This window comes from Carcharhinus amblyrhynchos, unplaced genomic scaffold, assembly GCF_965287045.1.
Source record: "Carcharhinus amblyrhynchos unplaced genomic scaffold, sCarAmb.v2.hapA chromosome_224, whole genome shotgun sequence".
Classification (NCBI taxonomy): domain Eukaryota; kingdom Metazoa; phylum Chordata; class Chondrichthyes; order Carcharhiniformes; family Carcharhinidae; genus Carcharhinus; species Carcharhinus amblyrhynchos.
In genome coordinates this window covers 117,501-142,851 of record NW_027649964.1, presented here as the reverse complement: position 1 = coordinate 142,851, position 25,351 = coordinate 117,501, and the positions used below count along the sequence as shown (strand labels likewise).

Genomic DNA, 25,351 nt, shown 5'->3' with positions numbered 1-25,351 from the left:
CCGATTTCAAAAATACAGTTCAACGTCATATCAGCCTATCATTAGAGAAAAATCCAAGAATGCTTTTCCAAAACTATTGAAAGACTTGTCCACTATCTTGTTTAGCATTTCCCACCCTCCAACATGAAACCAGAGCATCCAATTCAAAATCCATGATAACAACAATTGTCAAACTCTGTTCAACCAGTCTGGAACAACAGAATTAAGAATCTACTGATGACCATGAAATCATTGTTGATTGTCGTAAATAACCAGCTGGTTCACTAATGTCTTTAGGGAAGGAAACCTGTCATCTTTACCTTGTCTGGTCTATGTTTGATTCCAAATCCACAGCAATGCAGATGGCTCTTAAATACTCTGAAATCGCCTTGCAAACCACTCAGTAGAAGAACACTTAGGAATGGGCAATAAATGCTGGCCTTGCCAGTGACACCCATGTCCCACAAATGAATAAAAGAACATTAAGAGGGCCCTGTCCTAACATACTCCATCCCACTCTCTGCTGTGTACAACCTTACTGTCATATTTGGCAATGAGTTTCATACCACATAAGAACATAAGAAATAGGAGCAGGAGTAGGCCATCCGGCCCCTCGAGCCTGCCCTGCCATGCAATAAGATTATGGCTGATCTGTCGCGGCTCAGTTCCACATTTTCGTCCTCTCCCCATAACCCTTAATCCCCTCTCTTATCAGAAACCCATCAACCCGCTTCTTAAAAATATTTAGCGAGGTAGCCTCCACCACTTCAACGGGCAGAGAATTCCACAGATTCACCACCCTTTGAGTGATGAAGTTCTTCCTCAACTCTGTTCTAACCCCCCCCCCCCCATTGTATCTTGAGGCTGTGCCCCCTAGTCCTACTGTCCTTTCTGAGCGGGAAGAGTCTTTCCACCTCTATCCTATCCATCCCATTCATCATCTTATACGTCTCAATGAGATCTCCCCTCGTTCTTCTAAACTCTAACGAGTACAAGCCTAGTTTATTCAGCCTCTCCTCATAGCTCAACCCCCTCAACTCCAGCATCAGCCTAGTAAACCTCCTCTGCACTCCCTCCAAGGCCAAAATATCCTTGCGTAAGTACGGCGCCCAAAACTGCACACAGTACTCCAGCTGCGGCCTCACCAATGCCCTATACAGCCGCAGCAAGACCCCCCTACTTTTATATTCAATCCCCCTCGCTATGAAGGCCAGCATCCCATTCGCCTTCCTGACCACCTGCTGCATCTGCAAGCTGGGTTTTTGCGACTCATGCACAAGGACCCCGAGGTCCCTCTGCACCGTCGCCTGCTGCAGTTTTTCTCCACGCAAGTAATAATCCTTCCTACCATTATTCCTGCCAAAGTGGACCACCTCGCACTTGCCAACATTAAATTCCATTTGCCAGTTCCTGGCCCATTCACCCAGCCTATCTAGATCCTTCTGCAGACTCTCCACTCCCTCCGCACAATTTGCCGTTCCTCCAATCTTGGTGTCATCAGCAAATTTCGACACCATACACTCGGTTCCCTCCTCCACATCATCTATATAAATATCCGACAAGAAAACATTTACACTTCTATAATACTGCTCAACTCTAACACTGCATCAGCTTATTTGCTGTTGAAATCCTCATTCATACTTGTTACTTTTGGACTGTACAAACACCCTTTTCATTAAAATGGAGGCCATCCAAAACTTTGTTGCCCATGTCTCAACTCAAACTAATTCCTGTTCACTTATCACCTCACTGACAATGAGGGGAGAAACATCTCTAATTTAAAAACTTCCACAATTGTTTTTAAATTCCCCCACTCCAGTCCTGTGGCCTCACCTTCCCTAGCCCTGCAACCTTAAAATTGTTTCTCCAACTCTGGTTTCCTGAGCGTCCCAACATTAAAAAACACCACCACTGACAGCTGCACCTTCAGCTGCTCTGAAATTCCCACCCCCTCAGACATTTAAAATCTCCACTTTGACCAAACTTTTGGTTATTTGCCCTAGGATCTGTTAATAGCTTGGTTGGCAACATTTTTGTGAAACAACTTGTGAATTTTACTACATTAAATGCAAGAGAAACACAAACTACTACTACTATTCAGAACTATCTGAGAAATAAGCACAGTCATGCACAATTTTAAAAATGCTCAATTAGATTGACCTGATGGGTAGTTCCAAATTGTCCCCTGGGCATTGACACTTTGCAGCTTGAGCAATGCTGGGGACAAGTCTGGCACTGCTAAGGTGCCGATGTGGACAAACCTGGTGTTGTCAGACTTCTTAAGGTGCCAATGTCCAGGGCTGTACTAAATCCCACTGGAGTGAAAACACTCCTGGCAGAGAGGAGCGGACCTGGAGATTTCAGTCCCAGGCCCTTTAAATAATACCGAGATTAGCATCTGCATGATTTAAACAATTTTTGATTTTAGAAGGTTTATATATTTGAGTTTTAGCACAGGCAGAAAGTAGATTGGGAAGTTAGGTTATGAGAAAGATGGGTTTGGATTTAGGAAGAAACAAACCATTTAATGACTTGAGTGTAAAAGGGAGGCAGTTAAAGCATACAAACATAGGAAATCTACACTAAATGGCAGAGCCCTTAAGAGTACCAATAGAACATAGAACATAGAACATAGAACATTACAGCGCAGAACAGGCCCTTCGGCCCACGATGTTGCGCCGACCAGTTAAAAAACAATGACCCTCTAACCTAAACCAAACCCTTACCATCCATAAACCTATCCACGGATCTCTTAAACGCCCCCAAACTAGGCGCATTTACAACTGCAGCAGGCAGGGCATTCCAATCCCTCACCACCCTCTGGGTAAAGAACCTACTCCTGACATCTGTCCTATAACTACCACCCCTTAATTTAAAGCTATGCCCCCTCGTGCTAGCTTTCTCCATCCGAGGAAAAAGGCTATCACTGTCCACCCTATCTAAACCTCTAATCATCTTATATGTTTCAGTAAGGTCCCCTCGTAGGCAAAGGGATTTGGGTGTCCAGGTACACAGGTCACAAAGTGGCAGTGCAGGTGGAGAAGGTAGTCAAGAAGGCATACGGTACGCTTGCCTTCATCAGCTGGGGCACGGAGTTTAAAATTGGCAAGTCACGTTGCAGTTTTATAGAACCTTAGTTAGGCCGCACTTGGAATACAGCGTTCAATTCTGGTCGCCACACTACCAGAAGGATGTGGAGGCTTTGGAGAGGGTACAGAAAAGATATACCAGGATGTTGCCTGGTATGGAGGGCATTAGCTATGAGGAGAGGTTGGAGAAACTCGGTTTGTTCTCACTGGAGCGACAGAGGTTGAGGGGCAACCTGATAAAAGTCTACAAGATTATGAGGGGCATGGACAGAGTAGTTGGTCAGAAGTTTTCCCCCAGGGTGGAACAGTCAATTACTAGGGGGCACAGGTTTAAGATGCGAGGGGCAACGTTTAAAGGAGATGTACGAGGCAGGATTTTTTTTTAAACACCGCAGTGAATGCCTGCAATTCATTGCCAGGGGAAGTAGTGAAAGCGGATATGGTAGTGACTTTTAAAAGGCGTCTTGACATGTACATAAATAGGATGTGACTAGAGGAATACGGTCCCCGGAAGGGTAGGGGGTTTAGCTCAGTCGGGCAGCACGATCAGTGCGGGCTTGGAGGGCTGAAGGGCCTATTCCTGTGTTGTAATTATCTTTGTTCTTTGAAAATGATAACTTTACTATATGAACTAGCCTGGCCCTCAGGTAGAATGCCTTTAGCATCAAAATATCCAACCAGCAACACATTGCATGGACTTAACATATTTCAACATTCATAGCATACTAGTTTACTTACTGCAATTTTCTTCATCCACTCAAAGCAAACTTTTCTGAAGCATGCAGCCATTTTCTTATCATAGATAGGCCAGCAATCCCTCGAGAAAAACAACAAATGTTAAAAACCAAAACAACTTTGCAAAAATTATGGTCCGTCGTCACTAACTCTTTGTTAAATAGGCCTTTACCATCCAGCCCCCTCAATTTTACACATCTCAGCTGAATCTCTCAGCCACCTCTGTACTAAGGAGAACAATCCCACCTTATCCAATCCTTCCTCACAGCTGTCATTTTCCAGCTCTGGCAACGTAACCATAACTCTCTCTGTACCCTCTCTAGTGCAATAACATCCTTTCTGCAACAAGGAGACCAAAACTGCATATAGTACTTCAGATGCAGCCAAACTTCCCTGCTCTCGTATTCTATGCCTTAACTAATAAATTAGAAGTAACAGAAACCCTACATTATAGAAAGGGGCCATTCAGCCCATCGAGTCTGCACCAAACAATCCCACTCAGGCCCTATCCCCACATATGTTACACACTAATCCTCCGACCTACGCATCTACGGTCAATTTAGCACGTCCAATCAACCTAACCTGCACATCTTTGGGCTGTGGAAGGAAACCGGAGCACCGGGAGGAAACCCATGCAGACACGAGGAGAACGTGCAAACTCCACACAGACGGTGACCCAAGCCAGGATTCAAACCCAGGTCCCTGGTGCAGCAAGGCAGCAGTGCTAACCACTGTACTACCTTCAAGGATCTACGGACTCCTAGATCCTCACTTTCTCAACACCTTCCAAGTATCCTCCTATTTATTGTATAATCATTTGCCTTGATTAGGCTCCCAAAATATATCACCTCAGATTTTTCTGCCCATTCAATCACTTGATACCTTCCTTCAGTCTATAGCTTTAGATAACTATCACTGTCTGAAATTACAATAAACACATCGATCGATTAACATAATGAAAACCCTCAACTTACCTAAATACAGAATTGGCACGAGTTTGGTCCAATTGCAGGAATAAGTAATGAACAACGACTTGAAATGCTTCCGTATTCGGTTTGTCGAACATATCCCTGTTGGGAGAAAGATGGATTTTTATTTTGGGTGTCTTTCGGGTCACAGGATATTGACATTTCTGGTGCGTTCTACAGTTTTTTTTCGATAACAATTCCAAAGGATTCTACAGGAAGCCCCAGCACAACAGCCTGACGCTGTTCACCTGTATTGCTGACAGCTTCGTAATGTTAATGGAGAAATAAAGCATTGCGACTCAGCCTGCCAGCTCAGAGGTGGGGGAAGGGAGGGAGTTACCGGCACCGCGGGCCCTCTCTCTCCCACCTGCCGAACACGGTGCGGTTTTTTCCGCCGTTCCCGCTCTCATACGGCCGGCCTGGAGCTCCAGGCGGAGAAAATCCCAGCGCCAGCAGCCCACTCCACAGCCGCTCCTTCCGCCAGTCACCAGGGTACGACATAGTGCCCAAATTGTTTGCCACTCTCCGGTGCCTATCACTCCACTCGGGGCCCGGGGCCTGCAGCTTAGATCTCGCCCCCGCGCCTAGAGCTCGCTCTCTCCCGCCTCCTGAATTTCAACCGTCCCAGCTTCCTCACAGCCAATCACAAACCACGTACCTCACAGCCATTCACAGCCCAGCTCCCCTCACAGCCAATAACAGCTCAGCTCCCTCACAGCCAATCGCAGCCCGGCTTCCTCACAGCCAATCACAGCCCAACTCGCTCACAGCCAATCACAGCCCAGCACCCTCACAGCTAATCATTGCCCAGCTCGTTCATAGCCAGTCACAGTCCAGCTCCCATCACAGCCAATAACAGCCCAGTCCCTCACAGCCAATCACAGCCCAGCTCCCTCACATCCAATCGCAACCCTTCTCCCTCACAGCCAATCACAGCCCAACTCCCCCATAGCCAATCACAGCCCAGCTCCCTCACAGCCAATCACAGACCAACTCGCTCATAGCCAATCACAGCCAGCTCCCTCACAGCCAATCACAGCCCAGATCGCTCATAGCCAATCACAGCCCAGTTCGCTCATAGCCAATCACAGCCCAGCTCCCTCACAGCCAATCACAGCCTAGCTCCCTCACAGCCAATAACAGCCCAGCTCACTCACAGCCAATCACAGCCCAGCTCCCTCGTAGCCAATCGCAACCCTGCTCCCTCACTGCCACTCACCGCTCAGCTCCCTCACATCCAATCACAGCCCAGCTCACTCAAAGCCAATTACAGCCTAGCTCCCTCACAGCCAATAACAGCCTAACTCGCTCACAGCCAATCACAGCCCAGCCCGTCGCAGCCAATCGCAACCCTGCTCCCTCACATCCAATCACAGCCCAGCTCACTCATAGCCAATTACAGCCTAACTCCCTCACAGCCAATCACAGCTCAGCTCCCTCACATCCAATCGAGGCCCAGCTCCCTTACAGCCAATCACAGGCCAGCTCGCATAGCCAATCACAGCCCAGCTTCCCTCACAGCCAATCACAGCCCAGCTCACTCATGGCCAATTACAGCCCAGTCACTCGCAGCCAATCGCAACCCTACTCCCTCACAGCCAATCGAAGCCCAGCTCCCTTACAGCCAATCACATGCCAGCTCGCTCATAGCGAATCACAGCCCAGCTTCCCTCACAGCCAATCACAGCCCAGGCCTCTCCCAGGCAATCACAAAGGTTGTCTTTGCAGCAGCAGTTGCTAAGGGAAGGTGCTGTCAGTCTGGGAGAGTCAGCGTCGCTGGTGATTAGCTCTTGTTTCACCTATACGGGCTACTTACAGTCGCCACGGTTGTTGTTAGGGAAATATTCCCTTATTAACGTGCAAAATGCCAACAAGCTGCAGGCAAAGGTCAAAAATGTCAAATGAATTAATCTCTCCATAAAGAATGGTTCCAAAATGTTATTTCAATATTATTTACGTGTCAGAGATTAAGGTTGGAACAATGAATTTCTAGAACATGTTAAGATTAATGAGGAGGTGACAGATGTTTTAGTAGGCATAAAAATACATAAATCATCAGAGCCTGATAAGATGTCGCCCAAACTGCTATAGGAAGAGATTGCAGGGGTCCTGACGGAGATATTTAAATCTGCTGGCCGCAGATGAACTGTCAGATAATTGGAGAATAACTAACGTGGTCCCTTTATTCAAGAGGAGCAGTAGGGATAAGCCAGATAATTACAGGCCAGTTAGTCTGTCAGTGATAGGGAAATTATTGGAAAACATTTTGAGGAACACATTTAGTCAACACTCGGAAAGATAGGGAATGATCAGGGATAGTCAGCACAGATTTATTGCTGGGAGATCCTGTCTAGCTAACTTAATGTAACTAAATGTATTGATAGGGTAGCACCGTTGATGTGATTCACATGGACTTCAGTAAGGCGTTTCACAAGGTCTCACATGGAAGACTGGTCCAAAATGTTCAAGCCCATGGAATCCAAGGCAAGTTGGCAAATTGGATCCAAACTTGGCTTGATAATAGGAGGCAAAGGGTGATGGCGGAAGCTTGTTTTTGTGATTGGAAGCCTATGACCAGCAGTGCGCCACAGATTGGTGCTGACAACATACATTGACAACTTGGATGTGAATGTAGAGGGTATAATTAGTAAGTTTGCAGAAAACACAAAAATTGTTGGCGTTGTTGATAGTGAGGGGGATAGTCTGAGTCTACAGACTGATACTGATCAGCCGGTAAATAGAACAGAGCAACGGCAGATGGAATTTAATCCTGATAAGTGTGAGCTGATGCATTTTGGGAGGTCCAATAAGAGTAGGATGTACACAATGAACGTAGGTCCGGAGGGAGTATTGAGAAATAAAGGGACCTTGCTGTACACGTCCAGAGTTCTCTGAAGATGGCAGCATAGGTAGATAGGTTGGTGAAGAAGGCAAATGGAATGCTCACCTTCATTAGCCAGAACATAGTAGCAGGAAGGGCTTGTTACAACTTTATAAAATAATGGTTAGACCACAGGTGGAGTACTGTGTGCAGTTCTACTATCGGAAGGATGTTATTGTACTGGAGAGAGTGCAGAGGGGATTCAGCAGGATGTTTGCCTGGGATGGAAAGTTTCAGCTATGAGGAGAGATTGGATCAGCTGGATTTGTTTTCCCTGGAGCAAAGGAGGCTGAAGGGAGGATTTGATGGAGGTATACAAAATTATGAGGAACATAGATAGGGTAGATCATAAGAATTTTTTTCCCCATGGCAAAGGTATCTAAAACCAGAGGGCATAGGTTTTAGATGAGGAATAAGTGGTTTAAAGGGGATCCGAGGAAAAGTTTTTTTCACTGATGTGTTGCATTGCGCTGCATGAGAGGGCAGTTGTGTGTTTCTACTGAGGATTGTCTCCACCCCACATATGACATGCTCCTCAATTGTGTCCAATTCATTTCCGCACTCTTGCTCTCAGCCCTTCCCCAACCACAATAGGATTCATCTTGCCCTCATTTTCCACCTGACGTTAGGGGAAGGAAATGTAGATTAGGCAAATGCTTTGCACAACACCTCCACTCAGTCTGCAAACATGATCCTCATCTTGTATGATAGAAGTAGTTTTGTAATGTCACTGGAATATTGTGAAGCAGGCTTGCGTGTGTGCATTTGTGACTAATTTGAGACAGGTGCGAAAGCAAGCATGTTGAAATGGAGATGAGCAAGGCTTTTATATCTCAGGATACCATTGAGCAGCGTAAATGGAAATTTACATTAGGAAGATAAGGAGGGTGACTTGTAGTTCAAATGATTGTATATTTTCTTTTAAAACACAATCGGCCAAGATTGGTCAAAATGAATAAAGCAAAGCGTTAAGTTTATTTTAACCCAAAAGTAGTAGCTGTAAGATAAATGAGGAAATGTATATTTTGGGAATGGGAACTTCCAAAGCGATTTAAAAGCAATAGATTTAAAGATGAAAAGGAGGAAACATGTTTAGAGATATTGAAGGCTGTAAAGATGTGGTCATGAGATCCTTGAAAAGCAAATGTGCTGAAACAGACCTGTGAAGAATGCAGCTTGCAGCCATCTCCAGGAAGACAAGTGTTGTGTCTGCAGGGTTTTGATATAAGTTTTGGTTAATATTAAGTGACAGGGAGAAGCCTGTGAAATACTTCCGTGAAGCAGCAATGGATGCTTGTGATAATCTTACTGGAATTTTTATGAGAAAATCTGTGACGACCCATTAAGGGTGCTTAACAAAGTGCTTAACAAAGCCGAAAGCTTTTGGGAAATGTTTGTAGAAATACTGTTAACCATGTAAAAGTAATCTGATGTGCTTAAGTTTTCTTTTTTTTTCAGAAGTTTACATTTAATATGTATAATCTCAAAGTAGTTTGAAATTGTTGCCCCTGACCTCAGTGCAAATAGCTTCTCAATATAATACAAATTGTTGTGATAAATTGTCCAAGTTTCTCTTTGATATTTGGGCACCCTGGCAACTAGCACCTGCCATAGCGACGTGTGACATTTTTATTTACCACCTTGCTATCATTTCTGTCCTCAGTCTGCAGTGTTCCACTGAAACTCAACACAAGCCTGAGGAACAGTCCTTTTCTAATTGGTTGCCTTATAGCCACGAGTTCAACAATTTCAGACCATAGAACATAGAACGTTACAGCGTAGTACAGGCCCTTTGGCCCTCGATGTTGCGCCGATCGATCTAAAGCCCACCTAACCTACACTATTCCAATATCATCCATATGTTTATCCAATGACCATTTAAATGCCCTTAATATTGGCGAATCCACTACTGTTGCAGGCAGGGCATTCCACGCTCTTTCTACTCTCTGAGCAAAGAACCTACCTCTGACATCCATCCTATATCTATCACCCCTCAATTTAAAGCTATGTCCTCTCGTGCTAGCCATCTCCATCCGAGGAAAAAGGTTCACACTGTCCACCGTATCTAATTCTCTGATCGTCTTATGTGCCTCTATTAAATCACCTCTTAACCTTCTTCTCTGTAAAGAAAACAGCCTCATGTCCCTCAGCGTTTCCTCATAAGACCTTTCCACCATCCCAGGCAACATCCCAATAAATCTCCTCTGCACCCTTTCCAATACTTCCACATCCTTCCTACAATGTGGCGACCAGAACTGTATGCAATATTCCAAGTGCGGCCGCACCAGGGTATTGTACTGCTGCCGCATGACCTCATGGCTCCTAAACTCAATCCCTCTACCAATAAAAGCTAACATACTGTACGCCTTCTTAACAATCCTATCAATCTAGGTGTCAACTTTCAAGGATCTAAGTACGTGAACACTGAGATCCCTCTGGTCATCCACACTACCAAGTAATTTATCATTACCCCAGTACTCTGCATTTCTGTTACGCCTTCCAAAGTGAATCACTTCACACTTTTCGGAATTAAACTCCATTTGCCACCTCTCAGCCCAGCTCTGCAGCTTATGTATGTCCCCCTGTAACCTACAACGTCCTTTCACACTGTCCACAACTCCACTGACTTTAGGGTCATCCGTAAATTTACTAACCCATTCTTCTACACCTTCATCCAGGTCATTTATAAAAATGACAAACAGCAGGGGCCCCAAAGCAGATCGTTGTGGTACACCACTAGTAACTGAACTCCAGGATGAATATTTTCCATCAACCGCCACCCTCTGTCTTCTTGCAGCTAGCCATGAACTCTTCTTTTTGTTTCAATTCTTTTTGCCATGTGCCAATTTGAATCTTGTTTTTCATATTTTTGCTTTCTTACTGATCATTATTGTAGTATTTACGCTCACTCTTGCCAGATACTTTGAATTTACTACCATCATTATCACTGTACCGTGATATCCTTGTCATTTAATCTCTTCCGCCCTCTACCTGATTTCCGACTTCTGTTTTCTCCTTCCGCTCTGACAGACAAACATCATCATATTTCTACCTTCCTTCAGTTTGGAAGTTATACTTGGATTTAAAATGTTACTCTGGTTTCTCCCTCTACGGATACCCTGAGAACTGCTGAGCATTTTCAATACTTTATTATAATCGCAGCATTAATCAGCAGTGGTAAAACAGACAAAATTGCACATTTTCAAAAGAAAGAATTGAAGACAGAGTTCATGGACAATACGGCTTCTGAGATGGGAATGGATATGGCTATGCAGGGATTTGAATATGTTTGTGCACTTCGAATGCTAATCAGTTAACCACACATTTACTCCAGAGTCCAAATTCTGATGTAACAGCCAATACAACTTGCTCATTGCAAGGATTCACACACACACACAGACCTGCAAAACACATCAGTGCAGAAGATACCTTTTTTCAGTACCAGGATCCAGTGGGGGTAGGGGTGTGGGTGGGTGGGAGGGTAGTGGCATTAAGAGGTAGTCAGGTTTCTGTAGTTTGGCCAGGACTTTTCAGACTAACATTCCCTGGGTAGTCGGAACTGCCCGTTGTCTGGAGTTGAAAATATTCAGAGCAGATCCTGGGAGCTGGAAAATTACCTGTTGCAAGTTTAAACTTCCAGGGCAATACCGTCAGAGGTCAACGTGTCAGGAATTTTGTGGAGTCCTAACACCCACCTTAGGTTGTACGTCTGGTCTCTAGGCTAGATAATCTGGGTCAATGAGAATTTGAAATCGGAAGTATTGCCAGACCAGGGGTTAACGTAGTTCTAGCAATAATAAGTGAATAGGGCTTAGAGCAGCAGAATCTGGGTTGAACTCAGGTTTAATAAAGGATGAGGGCAGATATCAGCCAAATGAATATTAGAATCATCGAGGCTGCAGTAATATAAGCCTGGGTTAAGGCAGGGTAGGGAAAGGCAATATTACATCAATGTACAAAATAAGTAATTATGTTTAAATAACTTGGCATTCTACTAATCTTCTGAAGAAATTTATATCTCTAATTAGTGGTTTAACATCTCGCAACAAGTTTAATAGCAGTTACTTTAGAATGTTAACATTTCCTTCTATCTTTAGTAAAACCAGGAATATTAAAATTCCCAGCAAAAAAACCGCTAACTCTGCCAATCGGAGTCAGAAAGATCAGTCTGAAAAATTGAGCAGCCACAGGGTTAAGTGCATATATAATGAAATTCAAACTTCAAGAAGCTTCCTAAAGAGGGAATGCTCTACCACTATCAATAATTTGTGTTTGATCCCCTTCCCATCTTAAGTGATTAAAACAGAAATTGATGTTGCAAAAGAACAAAAACTATGGATGTTTAGGCATCATGACAACTGTGCAGCTGCTCAGATTGTTTCTCTTCTGAGGGCTCAGTGTCCCTTTCCTGCTGGGACCCGTTCAGTTGTGGGTAAAAGGGACCCACCAGCCAATTCAGAGGCGTGTTATTCACCAGGTAGTCCATCACTCCATCCAGTGAGTCTTTCATTTTAGAGAGTTGATCCTTGCTTGTGCAGAGAATCTGGCTAGAAAGTTCTTTGAAGGATGTTTTATTCTTGAATGTGAGGTACATCTCTCGTGCCAAAAGATTTAGAGAGTGAGCCTGTTCTTGAATATTCTGTGGTAAACCCTGAATGATGCTCACAAGCACAAGCCCCGTTGTCTGTAATTGTTGACTAAGATGCTGAGCAATAGCCAGAGAACGAGATTCAATTTGCTATATAAAGAAAAAAAAGTTATATTTGAGGAGAGCTTTTTGCTGGATTTATCTGCACCCTCCTCTCACATCATGATGCTATAGCCTCAGAAGGAGTCCATAGAAAAGCCATGAGAAATAATTTCCAGCTTAAAGAACTTCAGCTATTCTGGCTGATTGGGTCATCAGTATTTATTGAGCAGTGTGGACTTCAGCAGCAGCATCACTAGTAATAGTTTAATGTAGTTTAGCAGATCAGAAGAACAGGGTACACAAGTTTAAATTGTGCAAAAATAGGAATTGACTGGATGGTAGGTGATTTTTGCTGCAGAGAATAGTGAGCCTATTTAAGAGTGCATTAGATGATTACTTGAATAGAAATAATGTGCAGGGGAATGGCACTAAGTCATCATGCTTGTTTGGAGAGCTGGGACAGACAAAATGGGCCAAATGGCCTTGCTACGCATTGTAACAATTGTGTGATGGGTGCGGGTTCCACTTTCAAAAAAGGAGCTAGACTAGGACAGAATCAAGAAGGAGAAGGTCAGCTAATCTGTCAAGTGTTCTATTCTTGCTAGTTGAAACAATTGCATGATAGGTGCGGGTTCCACTTTCAATAAAGGAGCTAGACTAGGACAGAAATCACATCACGTGAAAGACAAGTGTCTGAGAACACTTGATCTATGCAATCTCCTGGACTAGATTAGGCCTCCTGAGAGTATGAAGAGGAAATTTCCTAGAGTACTTTCCCCTCCTATAGATCCAAAGATATGCAGGTTAAATGGATTAACCATGCTAAATATGTGGAGTTACAGGGATGGGGCAGAGGAGAGGCCTGAGTAAGGTGCTGTCAGAGAGTGCAGACTCGATGGGCCGAATGGCCTGTTTGGCATTGCAGGGATTCTATGATTCTATATAGCTGTTTGGTTTTGAACTATTTCAAATTACGTGGTTGCTGGGGGTAGCAAGATGCAACTAGCCACATAGTTTCAACTAGCAAGAATAGAACACTTGACAGATTAGCTGGCCTTTTCCTTCTTGATTTTGCATACTAAGTTGCTTTTAAGTTTTAAAATGTATGATACAATGAATGAATCATAAAGATGGTTAAAAACAAATTGAAAATTTACACATCATCAGGACTGTAACTTTTTTTTATTCATTCACAGAATGTGGGTGTCACTGGCAGGGCCAGCATTTATTGCCTATCCCCAATTGCCTTTGAACGGAATGGTTCGTGAGGCCTTTTCAGAGAGCAGTTATGAGTCCGCCGCATTACTGTGGGTCTGGATCACATCTAGTCGAGGCCAGACCTGGTAGGAATGCATATTTTTTCCCAAAAGGATGTCAGTGAACTAGATGGGTTTTTACAATTGACAATGGTTTCACGGCCATTAGATTTTTAATTCTAGATTTCTACTGATTTCAAATTTCTCCATCTGCCATTGTGGGATTCAAACGTGGGTCCTGGATTCCTGGTCCAGTGACCACCGCCTCCCCCTCATTTAAAAAAGACTGCTACAGCTTGCAAACTTACCTCTTCTGCATGAGATTCACAATCTTCATTTTCCAGACTAGACTTTCTCCATTCTACCCATGTCCAGTATAGTTTATTCTGAGCATCATGAATTTTTTTGTTTGCTGTGCTGATATTTTTACTGGCATACTCTATCTGCAACACCAAGAACAGGATTTTGTGATTGTGCATTGCATCTTGGCGTAGGTACAGGACTTAATGTGGATATTTAACATGGCCACCAGTACATAATATATACAAAAACAATCACCAAAACATCAGTATTTCATTTTACACACACGAAGCGTTAACCCGAGTACTGCAACAGGTAGACTTCCCTTGAAATTGAGATTCGCAAACACCAAATAAATTCTAAACTAAACATTAAAGTGCTCAAACAGTTCCTTTTGCAGTGAAATTGTAGAGTTTTACATTTTTAGCAAGCTGAATCAGAGGTGATTTCGCTAGTCATGTCTGAATTAGTCAAACACAGCAAGTTGTGCACTCACCAGAACAATGGTATGGCGCAGCTGAGAAATTGCTTCTTGACCACGTTGCTTAGCGTTATGAACTTTAACAATGGCCTGCTGATAGGATCGCTGGTACACTTTGGTAAAAAGTGATCCCAGCCTGTCAAAAAAACTCTGGTTCAGAGGGTCAACTTCAAATCCATCAATTCTCTTGGTTTCTTTAGCTGCAAATACAAATTTAAAAATACATATTTTATAGCTGTAGTCTGATTATGATCTAGTTCAACACTATACTGATAATCTCAAAGGCTGGCAAGATGTGACATGGACGCAGCGAGCACATAAGGAGTTTTCATATCTACCCAAGCTATGTTATTGTTAGGAAGTGACTAGCCAGCAGAAAGAGCAGTTTTGTTACCCATCTTGAACATGAGATTTATTTATTTCCATCATAGTTCCATGGAATTCAGTGTCTCAAAAATCATAGCAAGGTTACCTGACTCACTCACAATAACAACATCCATTAACTTTATTAGATTGGAAAAATGCAATTTTGCAACCACTTTTAAACAGCATCCTGATTAGTTCTGCCTGCACCTAGTACAAACATTGCATCTCAGCTGAAGGCATTTGAAAAAGTTACCAAAACCAAATCATTGCAAGTCAACATTCACTATTAAGTTTGACACTAGACAGAGGAGCAGGGAGCATATATTCTGAAACTAGTGAATGACTGCTGGTTGCTCAGATCAGCAGAATCTCCAGCAGCTGCCTGGACAAGGGACAGTAGTGACACTGAATTTTTGCAGCATCTTTCAGGGATATGTCCTTCACTTGAATCATGAAGAATTCTTGCCCTAATTCTCTGCACACCTACCAGCTGCAGAGAGATTTTAAATGCCTCCGTCGAGACCTTCGAGACGTTAGCAGTGGATATTTTAAAGTTATGTTTTCCAGATGCAATTCCAGAGTGACACTTAAAACAAGACTCAATTAAACAGGAACAAATTTTCCAAACAGTAGAAATTAAAATAGAATGCATTTTGTAACTAGACGCATTTTAAGTTTTTCTTGACGTTTTGGACCAGATTAGAAACATGCATGAAGTTCAGGAAAATCATTTATTACATCAGTTAACTGTACCCAATTGAAAAGTATTAAATGGATCAGTGTATCAAACTTCTCCAGCTATTATGCATTCTCTGACCTTAACAAAGTTCAACTTGTCTATATATCAAAGTTACAGTACTCCAGCCTTGTGTTGGTCCTGGCCAATTAATTAGACACCAACAATTTCAATCCAAATTAGGCACACATATTAATGCTGCTACAACTGAATTGGAGAATGCAAGTAACTTCCTGCCAAAAAGAGACCAGCAGAACTAATCTCAAAATCTGAAAGAGAATTTGGAAGTCATAAACAAGGTTTTATTTGGGAGTAAAAATACTTTTTCTCACCTTGTTCATCTTCCGTCAGGGGTAGATAATGATCCACGAGCACTTCAGAAGTGATCAAGGCAGAACTTACTCCATTGCTGAACACCTTAGCTATATGCAACTCAAGTATGTGGTTCATGCTGCCATTCACCACAGCTTTGGTCATTTCAATACTTTCGTAGACAGTCTCTTTTGTTTTATCCACTACCCCGGTAATTTTATTTGTCACAGTCTCCTTGGCACCAGTAACAGCATAGGTTATAACATCTTTGGCATCAGATACTTTAGTAACGACCGCATCCTTTGCATTAGCAACAACCTGTTAACAAAATGGCCAGAGCTCACAGGGCTTGTTACAAGTTTAGTCCAAGACACAGGAAATGAGTTTGTTCTGCATTTAACACAATCACATTACTATCAACGCTGCATTCTTGTCACCGTGTGGTGGTCACCATTTTCTCAATGTTTGTGCTTGACGTAATAGTTTTCAGCTTCCAATGCAGAGTAATTCACCTGATACATTTGTTTTAATTTGAAATCACCATGCTGTAATTCTAGCCGTCTCTTTGAATTAAATACATCTGCCCCTTTCCCTTTGTTTCAGCTTGCTAAAAGATCATATTAGACTTGTCTCATCCTCGGCTGTAATTCCTCCCTCTTTTGTCTCATCTTAAGAGCCTATGATCTCATCACTATAGAGTCATCGAGGTTTACAGCATAGAAACAGGCCCTTCAACCCATTTTGTCCATGCCACCCTTCTTTTTAAACCATTAAGCTAGTCCCAATTGCCTGCATTTGGCCCATATTGCTCTGTACCCAACTTATCCATGTTACTGTCTAAATGCTTTTTAAAAGACAAAATTATACTCGCCTCTACTATTACCTCTGGCAGCTTGTTTCAGACACTCACAACCCTCTGTGTGAAAAAATTGCCCCTCTGGATCCTTTTGTATCTCTCCCCTCTCGCCCTAAACCTATGCCTCTAGTTTTAGACTCCCCTACCTTTGGAAAAAGATGTTGACTATCTAGCTGATCTGTGCCCCTCATTATTTTATAGACCTCCAGAAGATCACCCCTAAGCACTGCGTCAGGGACCCAGGCTCAGTTCTGGCCTCGGCTGACTGCGTGGAGTTTGCATGTTCTCAATGTGTCTGCGTGGGTTTCCTCCGGATGTTCCGCTTTCATCCCACACTCCAAAGATGTGCAGGTTAGGTGGATTGGCCGTGGTAAATTGCCCCTTGTCAGGTAGACTAGCAAGGTGAATACATGGGGTTACAGGGATAGGGCTTGGTCGGGATTATTGTTGGTATAGGCTCGATGGGCCAAAAGACCTCCTTGTGCACTGGGGGGATTCTATGATTCTAAATGTAGGATTGAACATTATTAACTAACATTGTACTTCACAGAAATTGCGATTTCCCAAGGGATAAAAATACCAAGAACATAGAACATAGAACATTACAGCGCAGAACAGGCCCTTCGGCCCACGATGTTGCGCCGACCAGTTAAAAAAAAACAACAACAATGACCCACTAACCTAAACCAATCCCTTTTCGTCCATAAACCTGTCCACAGACCTCTTAAACGCCCCCAAACTAGGCGCATTTACAACTGCAGCAGGCAGGGCATTCCAATCCCTCACCACCCTCTGGGTGAAGAACCTACCCCTGACATCTGTCCTATAACTACCCCCCCTTAGTTTAAAGCCATGCCCCCTCGTGCTAGATTTTTCCATCAGAGGAAAAAGGCTATCACTATCCACCCTATCTAAACCTCTAATCATCTTATATGTTTCAATAAGGTCCCCTCTTAGCCGCCTTCTTTCCAGCGAAAACAACCCCAAATTCCTCAGCCTCTCCTCATAGGATCTCCCCTCCATACCAGGCAACATCCTGGTAAACCTCCTCTGCACCCTCTCCAAAGCCTCCACATCCTTCCTATAATGTGGGGACCAGAACTGCACACAATACTCCAAGTGCGGCCGCACCAGAGTTGTGTACAGTTGCAACATAACGCTACGACTCCTAAATTCAATCCCCCTACCAATAAACGCCAAGACACTGTATGCCTTCTTAACAACCTTATCTACTTGATTCCCAACTTTCAGGGATCTATGTACACATACACCTAGATCCCTCTGCTCCTCCACACTATTCAAAGTCTTCCCGTTAGCCCTATACTCAACACATCTGTTATTCCTACCAAAGTGAATTACCTCACATTTCTCTGCATTAAACTCCATCCGCCACCTCTCGGCCCAGCTCTGCAACCTGTCTAAGTCTTCCTGCAAACTATGACACCCTTCCTCACTATCTACCACACCTCCGACTTTGGTGTCATCAGCAAATTTACTGATCCACCCAACTATACCCTCATCCAGATCATTAATAAAAATCACAAACAGCAGTGGCCCCAACACAGATCCCCGAGGCACACCACTTGTAACCGAACTCCATGATGAATATTTACCGTCAACCACTACCCTCTGTCTCCTATCCGCTAGCCAATTCCTAATCCAGTTCCTTAGATCACCCCCAATCCCATACATCTGCATTTTGTGCAGAAGCCTACCATGGTGAACCTTATCAAACGCCTTACTAAAATCCATATACACCACGTCCACTGCCTTACCCCCATCCACCTCTTTGGTCACTTTCTCAAAAAACTCAATAAGGTTAGTAAGGCACGACCTACCCGCCACAAAACCATGCTGACTATCTCCAATCAACTCATTACTCTCCAAATAACTATAAATCCTATCCCTAATAATTTTTTCCAAAACCTTGCCCACAACAGAAGTGAGACTCACCGGTCTATAATTCCCGGGGAAGTCTCTGTTCCCCTTCTTAAACAATGGGACAACATTCGCTAACCTCCAATCATCTGGTACTATACCAGAGGCCAACGACGACCTGAAGATCAGAGCCAGAGGCTCTGCAATCACTTCTCTTGCCTCCCAGAGAATCCTGGGGTAAATCCCATCCGGACCAGGGGACTTATCTATTTTCAGACCCTCCAGAATATCCAGCACATCCTCCTTATCAACTGTAACGCTGTCAATTCTACTCCCCTGCAACCCAGTGTCCTCCTCAGCTATATCCATGTCCCCCTGCGTGAACACCGAAGAGAAATATTGGTTCAATGCTTCACCAATCTCCTCCGGTTCCACACATAACTTCCCTCTTCCGTCTATAACTGGCCCTAACCTTGCCCTAACCAACCTTCTGTTCTTGACATACCTATAGAACGCCTTAGGATTCTCCTTAACCCTATCAGCCAAAGTCTTCTCATGTCCTCTTTTAGCCCTTCTTAGCTCGCTCTTCAACTCCCTCCTAGCCAATCTAAAGCTCTCTAGTGCACTATCCGAGTGCTCACGTCTCATCCGAACATAAGCCTCCTTTTTCTTTTTAACCAACGAATCAACTTTTTTGGTGCACCACGGTTCCCTAGCCTTACCAATTCCACCTAGCCTGACAGGGACATACCTATCACAGACTCGCAGTAGCTGCTCCTTGAAAAAACTCCACATTTCGGACGTTCCCAATCCCTGTAATCTCCTAGTCCAACCTATGTTTCCTAATTCTCTCCTAATAGCCTCATAATTACCCTTCCCCCAGCTAAAACCACTGGCCCGAGGTTCATGCCTATCCCTTTCCATCACTAAGGTGAACGTAACCGAATTGTGGTCACTATCACCAAAATGCACACCAACTTCCAAATCCAACACCTGATCTGGCTCATTTCCCAGCACCAAATCCAATATAGCCTCACCTCTAGTTGGCCTATCTACATACTGAGTCAAAAAACCTTCCTGCACACTTTGCACAAAAACTGACCCCTGTAACGAGCCAGAGCTATAACAATTCCAATCAATATTAGTAAAGTTAAAATCCCCCATAACAATTACAGAATCAGAAACACTCCCAATTTGCTCCAGAAGCAGTTATCCAGTTGATTTTTATTAAAAGAAAGCAATTATTGCGTCTGTCCCAGTGAGTTCAAGAGATTGGCTCGATTGCGCATGTACTCACTGCAATTTAGAAAAGTAAGAGGGGATCTCATAGAAACATAAAATCCTGATGAGACTGGACAGGCTAGATGCAGGAAGAATATTCCTGATGTTGAGGAAGTCCAGAACTCCGGGCCATACTCAACGAATAAGGAGTAAGCCATTCAGGACTGAGATGAGGAAAAACTTCTTCACTCAGAGTTGTGAACCTGTGGAATTCTCTACCGTAGAAAGCTGTTGGGGCCAGTTTGTTAGATATATTCAAGAGGGAGCTGGACGTGGCCCTTGTGGCTGAAGGGCTGAAAGGGTGTGGAGAGAAAGTGTAAATGGGGTACTGAAGATGCATGATCAGCCATAATCATATTGAATGATAGCATAGGCTCAAAGGGCCAAGTGGCCTACCCTTCCACCTATTTTCTATGTTTCTATGATTTGTACTGCATGAGAAAAAGGTGTGGATTGTTTGGTAAGTTAGCACTGATTGCATTCTCCATGACAATGTCTCAACCAGTGCCAACCAATCAGCACCCCTTCTCATGTACGAATTGCTGCTCCCTTTGAAATTAGGTTTTCTTGCATCTGTCTTGGTCAGTGCAAGACAAAATGCAGCAGCATGTCTCTTCACAGAAATGCTAAAGCAAATTAGATGTAGCGCCCTCTGCCCCCATAATCCTCCCTCGCCGCATATAACTAGACAAAAATGAAAATCTCAGGTATTAATGCCAAGTGAACAAGCATTGATTTTGTCTAAGCTGATTTGATTGTTATTGTAACATTGCCAAAATAATGCAATATACCTGATCAGTTCGTTGATGAAGAAAAGGCAGTTTCTGCTCAATTTTGTCTAGTCCATTGCAAGCATAACCGTTTGCAAATGCAACTAAAAAAGTTGGAAACAAAGTAGCGTTAAAACTTCAAAAACTTGTCAACTAAAGAATATCAAGCATTTACTGCAATTAACAAAGATAATGGATTAACCTCAAATCTGTACAAAAAAAGGTTAAATCTTTAGGAATTGGTTACTCTCTAAAAAGAGCACTTTTCCAAAGTTCAATCCAGTTGTTCAAAGGTGAGTTTAAACATGGTTTTCAGCAAGCAACTTCCTTAGGGATTCATGTGTAAATAGAACAGACTGAACTAGCTAAAATGCAACTCAGCAAACTGTCATTTCACAACTAGGTTAAACATTAGCACTTCAAAAATTAGTTTGACAGAGGGGGTAGGACCCAAAGCAAAAGGCAGACCCGAAAGAAGGCTGAGGACAGCGCAGAAGTTAAAGAGAGCACATTCAGTGGTAAAGACAGTGCCAGTAATTCTAGTACCAGACAGATCAGGCAAAAGCAAGACATAGAGCAAGGGGAGTCTGGATTAAACTGCATTTACAACATAGAACACTACAGCACAAACAGGCCCTTCGGCTCACAAGTTGCACCAATCATATCCATACCTACCAGGCCATAGAACCGTCTGTAACTCCCAATCCCATTAAATCCCATGTACTCATCCAGAAGTCTTTTAAAAGACCCCGACGAGTTCGCCTCTACCACCACCGACGGCAGCCGATTCCACTCACTCACCACCTTCTGAGTGAAAAACTTACCCCTAACATCTCCTCTGTACTTGCTTCCCAGCACCTTAAACCTGTGTCCTCTCATAGCGACCATCTCAGCCCTGGGAAATAGCCTCCGAGAATCCACCTATCCCTCTCAACATTTTATAAACCTCTACCAGGTCGCCTCTCAACCTTCATCTCTCCAGGGAGAAGAGACCTAGCTCCCTCAATCTATCTTCATAAGGCATGCCTCCCAATCCAGGCAACATCCTTGTAAATCTCCTCTGCACCCTCTCAGTAGCTTCCACATCCTTCCTGTAGTGAGGCGACCTGAACTGCGCACAGTACTCCAAGTGGGGTCTGACAAGGGTCTTATAAAGTTGCAGCATTACCTCCCGACTCCTAAACTCAATCCCTCAATTAATGAAGGCCAGTACACCATATGCCTTCTTGACCACATCCTCCACCTGCGAGGCCGATTTAAGAGTCCTATGGATCCGGAACCGAAGATCCTTCTGCTCCTCAACACTGCTAAGACTTCTACCCTTGATGTTGTACTCCTTCACCTCATTGGTCCTGCCAAAATGGACCACTACACATTTATCCACATTGAAGTCCATCTGCCACTTCTCCGCCCAGTCTTGCATCCTATCTATGTCACGCTGCAACTTCTGACATCCCTCCAGACTATCCACAACACCACCAACCTTTGTATCGTCGGTGAACTTACTAACCCATCCCTCCACTTCCTCATCCAGGTCATTTATGAAAATGACAAACAGCAAGGGTTCTAGAACAGATCCCTGGGGCACTCCACTGGTGACCGACCTCCATGCAGAAAAAGACCCATCCACAACCACTCTCTGAACATAAGAACCTAAGAAATAGGAGCAGGAGTAGGCCATCTTGCCCTTCGAGCCTGCCCTGCCATTCAATAAGATCATGGCTAATCTGAAGTGGATCAATTCCACTTTCCCGCTTTCTCCCCGTAACCCTTAATTCCCTTGTCTATCAAAAACGTTTCTACCCGTGACTTAAATATATTTAGCGAGGTAGCCTCCACCACTTCAACGGGCAGAGAATTCCAGAGATTCACCACCCTCTGAGTGAAGAAGTTCCTCCTCAACTCTGATCTAAACTGCCCCCCCGCCCTTATCTTGAGGCTGTGCCCTCTAGTCCTGCTATCCTTTCTAAGCGGGCCTTCTGCAGGCAAGCCAGTTCTGGATCCACAAGGCCAAAACCCCTTGGATCCCATGCCCTCTCACCTTCTCAAGAAGTCTTGCATGGGGGACCTTATCAAACGCCTTGCTGAAGTCCATGTAAACCACATCCACCGCTCTTCCTTCGTCAATGTGTTCGGTCGCATTTTCAAAGAACTCAACTAGGCTCGTAAGGCGCGACCTGCCCTTGACAAAGCCATGCTATTTCTGATCATACTAATCTTCTCTAAACGCTCATAAGTCTTGTCCCTCATAATCCTCTCCATCAACTTACCAACCACTGAGGTCAGACTCACCGGTCGTTAATTTCCCGGGCTATCCCTGTTCCCTTTCTTGAACATAGGAACCACATCCACAATCCTCCAATCCTCCGGAACCTCTCCTGTCTCCACCAATGACGCAAAGATCATCACCAATTTATTTCAATGTAAGAGGCCTGACGGTTAAGGCAGGTGAACTGGGTACATGGGACTGGGATATTATAGCAATTACTGAAACATGGCTAAGGGAGGGGCAGGACTGGCAGCTCAATGTTCCAGGGCACAGACGCTATAGGATAGATAGAACAGGAGGGAAGAGGGGAGCGGCAGTTGCACTTTTGATTAAGAAAAACATCACGGCCGTCTCGAGAGGGGACATATCTGAGAGTTCAGCCACTGAATCGAGATGGGAGAACTAAGAGATAAGAAGGAGGAAGTCACTTTGATAGAGTTGTACTATAGACCCCCAAATAGTCAGCGGGAAATTGAGGAGCAAATATGTAAGGAGATTATCGATAGCTCCAAGATAATTAGGGTGATAACAATAGCGGATTTTAACTTTCCCAACATTGATTGGGACAGCCATAGTATTAGAAGCTTGGATGGCGAGAAATGTTTTGAATGAGGAGGAATTTCTCATTCAGTATGTGGATAGCCCAACTAGAGAGGGGCAAAACTTGACCTCCTCTTGGGAAATAAGGAAGGGCAGGTGACGGAAGTGTTGGTGAAGGATCACTTTGGGACAGTGACCATTATTCTATCAGTTTTAAGATAGCTATGGAGAATGATAGGTCTGGCCCAAAAGATAAAGTTCTGAATTGAGGCAAGGCCAATTTTGATGGTATCAGGCAGGAACTTTCAACAGTTAATTAGGGGAGTCTGTGGGGAGGCAAAGGAATGTGTGGTAAGTGGGAGACTTTTAAAAGTGTGTTAACCAGGGTTCAGGCTAAGGACATTCCTCTTGTGAAGGGCAAGGCTGGTAGAAATAGGGAACCCTGGATGACTCGGGATATTGAGGCCCTGGGAGAGAAGAAGAAGGAGACACATGACATGCATAGGCAGCTGGGAGCAAATGAATCCCTTGAAAAGTATACGGGGTGTAGGAGTCGAGTTAAGAGGGAGATCAGGAGGGAAAAAGGGGATACGAGATTGTTTGGGTAGATAAGGCAAAGGAGAATCCGAAGACCTTCTACAAATACATAAAAGCGAAAAGAGTAACTAGGGAGAGAGTAGGGCCTTTTAAGTATCAACAAAGTCATCTATGTGCAGATCCACAAGAGTTGGGTGAGATCTTAAATGAATATTTCTCATGGTATTTACTGCTGAGAAAAGCATGGATGTTAAGGAACTTGGGGAAATAAATAGTGATGTCTTGTGGAGTGTACATAATACAGAGGAGGAGGTGCTGGAAGTCTTAAAGCACACCAAGGTATATAAATCCCCAGGATCTGATGAAGTGTATCCCAGGACATTGTTGGAGACTAGGGAGGAAATTACGGATCCCTAGCAGAGATATTTGAATCATTGTTAGTTACAAGTGAGGTGCCTGAAGATTGAAGGGTGGCAAATGTTGTGCCCTTGTTTAAGAAGGGCTGCAGGGAAAAACCTGGGAATTACAGGCTGGTGAGCCTCACGTCTGTGCTGGGTAACTTGTTGGAAGGTATTTTGGGAGACAGGATCTACACGTATTTTGAGACAGAAGGACTGATTAGGGACAGTCAGCATGGCTTTGTGAATGGAAAATCATGTCTCACAAATTTGATTGAATTTCACCATTTGCCATGATGTGATTTGAATCCAGTGCCATAGATTTATGGATTACAAGCCTATGGGTGGCATAGTGGCACAGTGGTTAGCACTGTTGCCTCATAGCACCAGGGACCCAGGTTCAATTCCCAGCTTGGGTGACAGCGTGGAGTTTACACATTCTCCCCATGCGTGGGTTTCCTCTGGGTGTTCTGGTTTCCTCTCTCAGTCCAAAGATGTGAGGGTTAGGTGCATTGGCTATGCTAAATTGCCCCTTAATGTCCCGGGGTGCATACGTTGAGGGATTAGTGGGTAAGTATGTGGGGTTATGGGCCCTGGGGAGGAATGTTGTCAATGCAGACTTGACGAGTCAAATGGCCTCCTTCTACACTGTAGGGGTTCTATGATTCTAGTCCAGTGACAACATCAAGACACCATGCCTCTCTTTATTCCTGGCAATCCAATGACTATTATGGAATCTGCCAGACTAATTCAAATTTAATGTGTTCATTATAGAAGGGTCAGAATCACGTGAGCATAAAAAGTTTCCGTTTCTTACTTTGCGGTTCCAGTTTCTGAAGGATTGGCTCAGTACTGGTGACAGCTACAGATGTAATGGCCATTACTCCTTTTTCTGCCATTTCACACAGAGATTTCAGATAGGGGTGATTGTCCTTTGTGACATTGTATACAGATGTCACCATGTCATAAGCAGTGCTGAAAAGTGGCAGGTTAAAGACCCGAACAATCACATTCTGACCAAGAGAGGAA

The 25,351-nt window shown here is 43.9% G+C and overlaps 2 protein-coding genes across 2 annotated transcripts in view; both read right to left on the bottom strand.

Moving 5' to 3' along the window:
- haus6 (HAUS augmin-like complex, subunit 6) overlaps nucleotides 1-5,345 on the bottom strand; it is a 54,190-nt gene extending 48,845 nt beyond the window's left edge. Inside the window, exons 1-3 of the mRNA XM_080183296.1 lie at nucleotides 5,139-5,345; nucleotides 4,778-4,873; nucleotides 3,807-3,885 (exon numbers count right to left, since the gene is read on the bottom strand). Of these exons, the coding sequence (XP_080039422.1) occupies nucleotides 3,807-3,885; nucleotides 4,778-4,873; nucleotides 5,139-5,272 (309 nt within the window). The 5' untranslated portion in view covers nucleotides 5,273-5,345. The remainder of the gene's footprint in view (nucleotides 1-3,806; nucleotides 3,886-4,777; nucleotides 4,874-5,138) is intronic.
- Nucleotides 5,346-10,782: 5,437 nt separating this feature from the next.
- LOC145338898 (perilipin-2-like) overlaps nucleotides 10,783-25,351 on the bottom strand; it is a 15,237-nt gene continuing 668 nt past the window's right edge. Inside the window, exons 3-8 of the mRNA XM_080183295.1 lie at nucleotides 25,140-25,335; nucleotides 20,600-20,682; nucleotides 15,814-16,111; nucleotides 14,395-14,579; nucleotides 13,907-14,041; nucleotides 10,783-12,390 (exon numbers count right to left, since the gene is read on the bottom strand). Coding sequence (XP_080039421.1) covers nucleotides 11,995-12,390; nucleotides 13,907-14,041; nucleotides 14,395-14,579; nucleotides 15,814-16,111; nucleotides 20,600-20,682; nucleotides 25,140-25,335 — 1,293 coding nt within the window. The 3' untranslated portion in view covers nucleotides 10,783-11,994. The remainder of the gene's footprint in view (nucleotides 12,391-13,906; nucleotides 14,042-14,394; nucleotides 14,580-15,813; nucleotides 16,112-20,599; nucleotides 20,683-25,139; nucleotides 25,336-25,351) is intronic.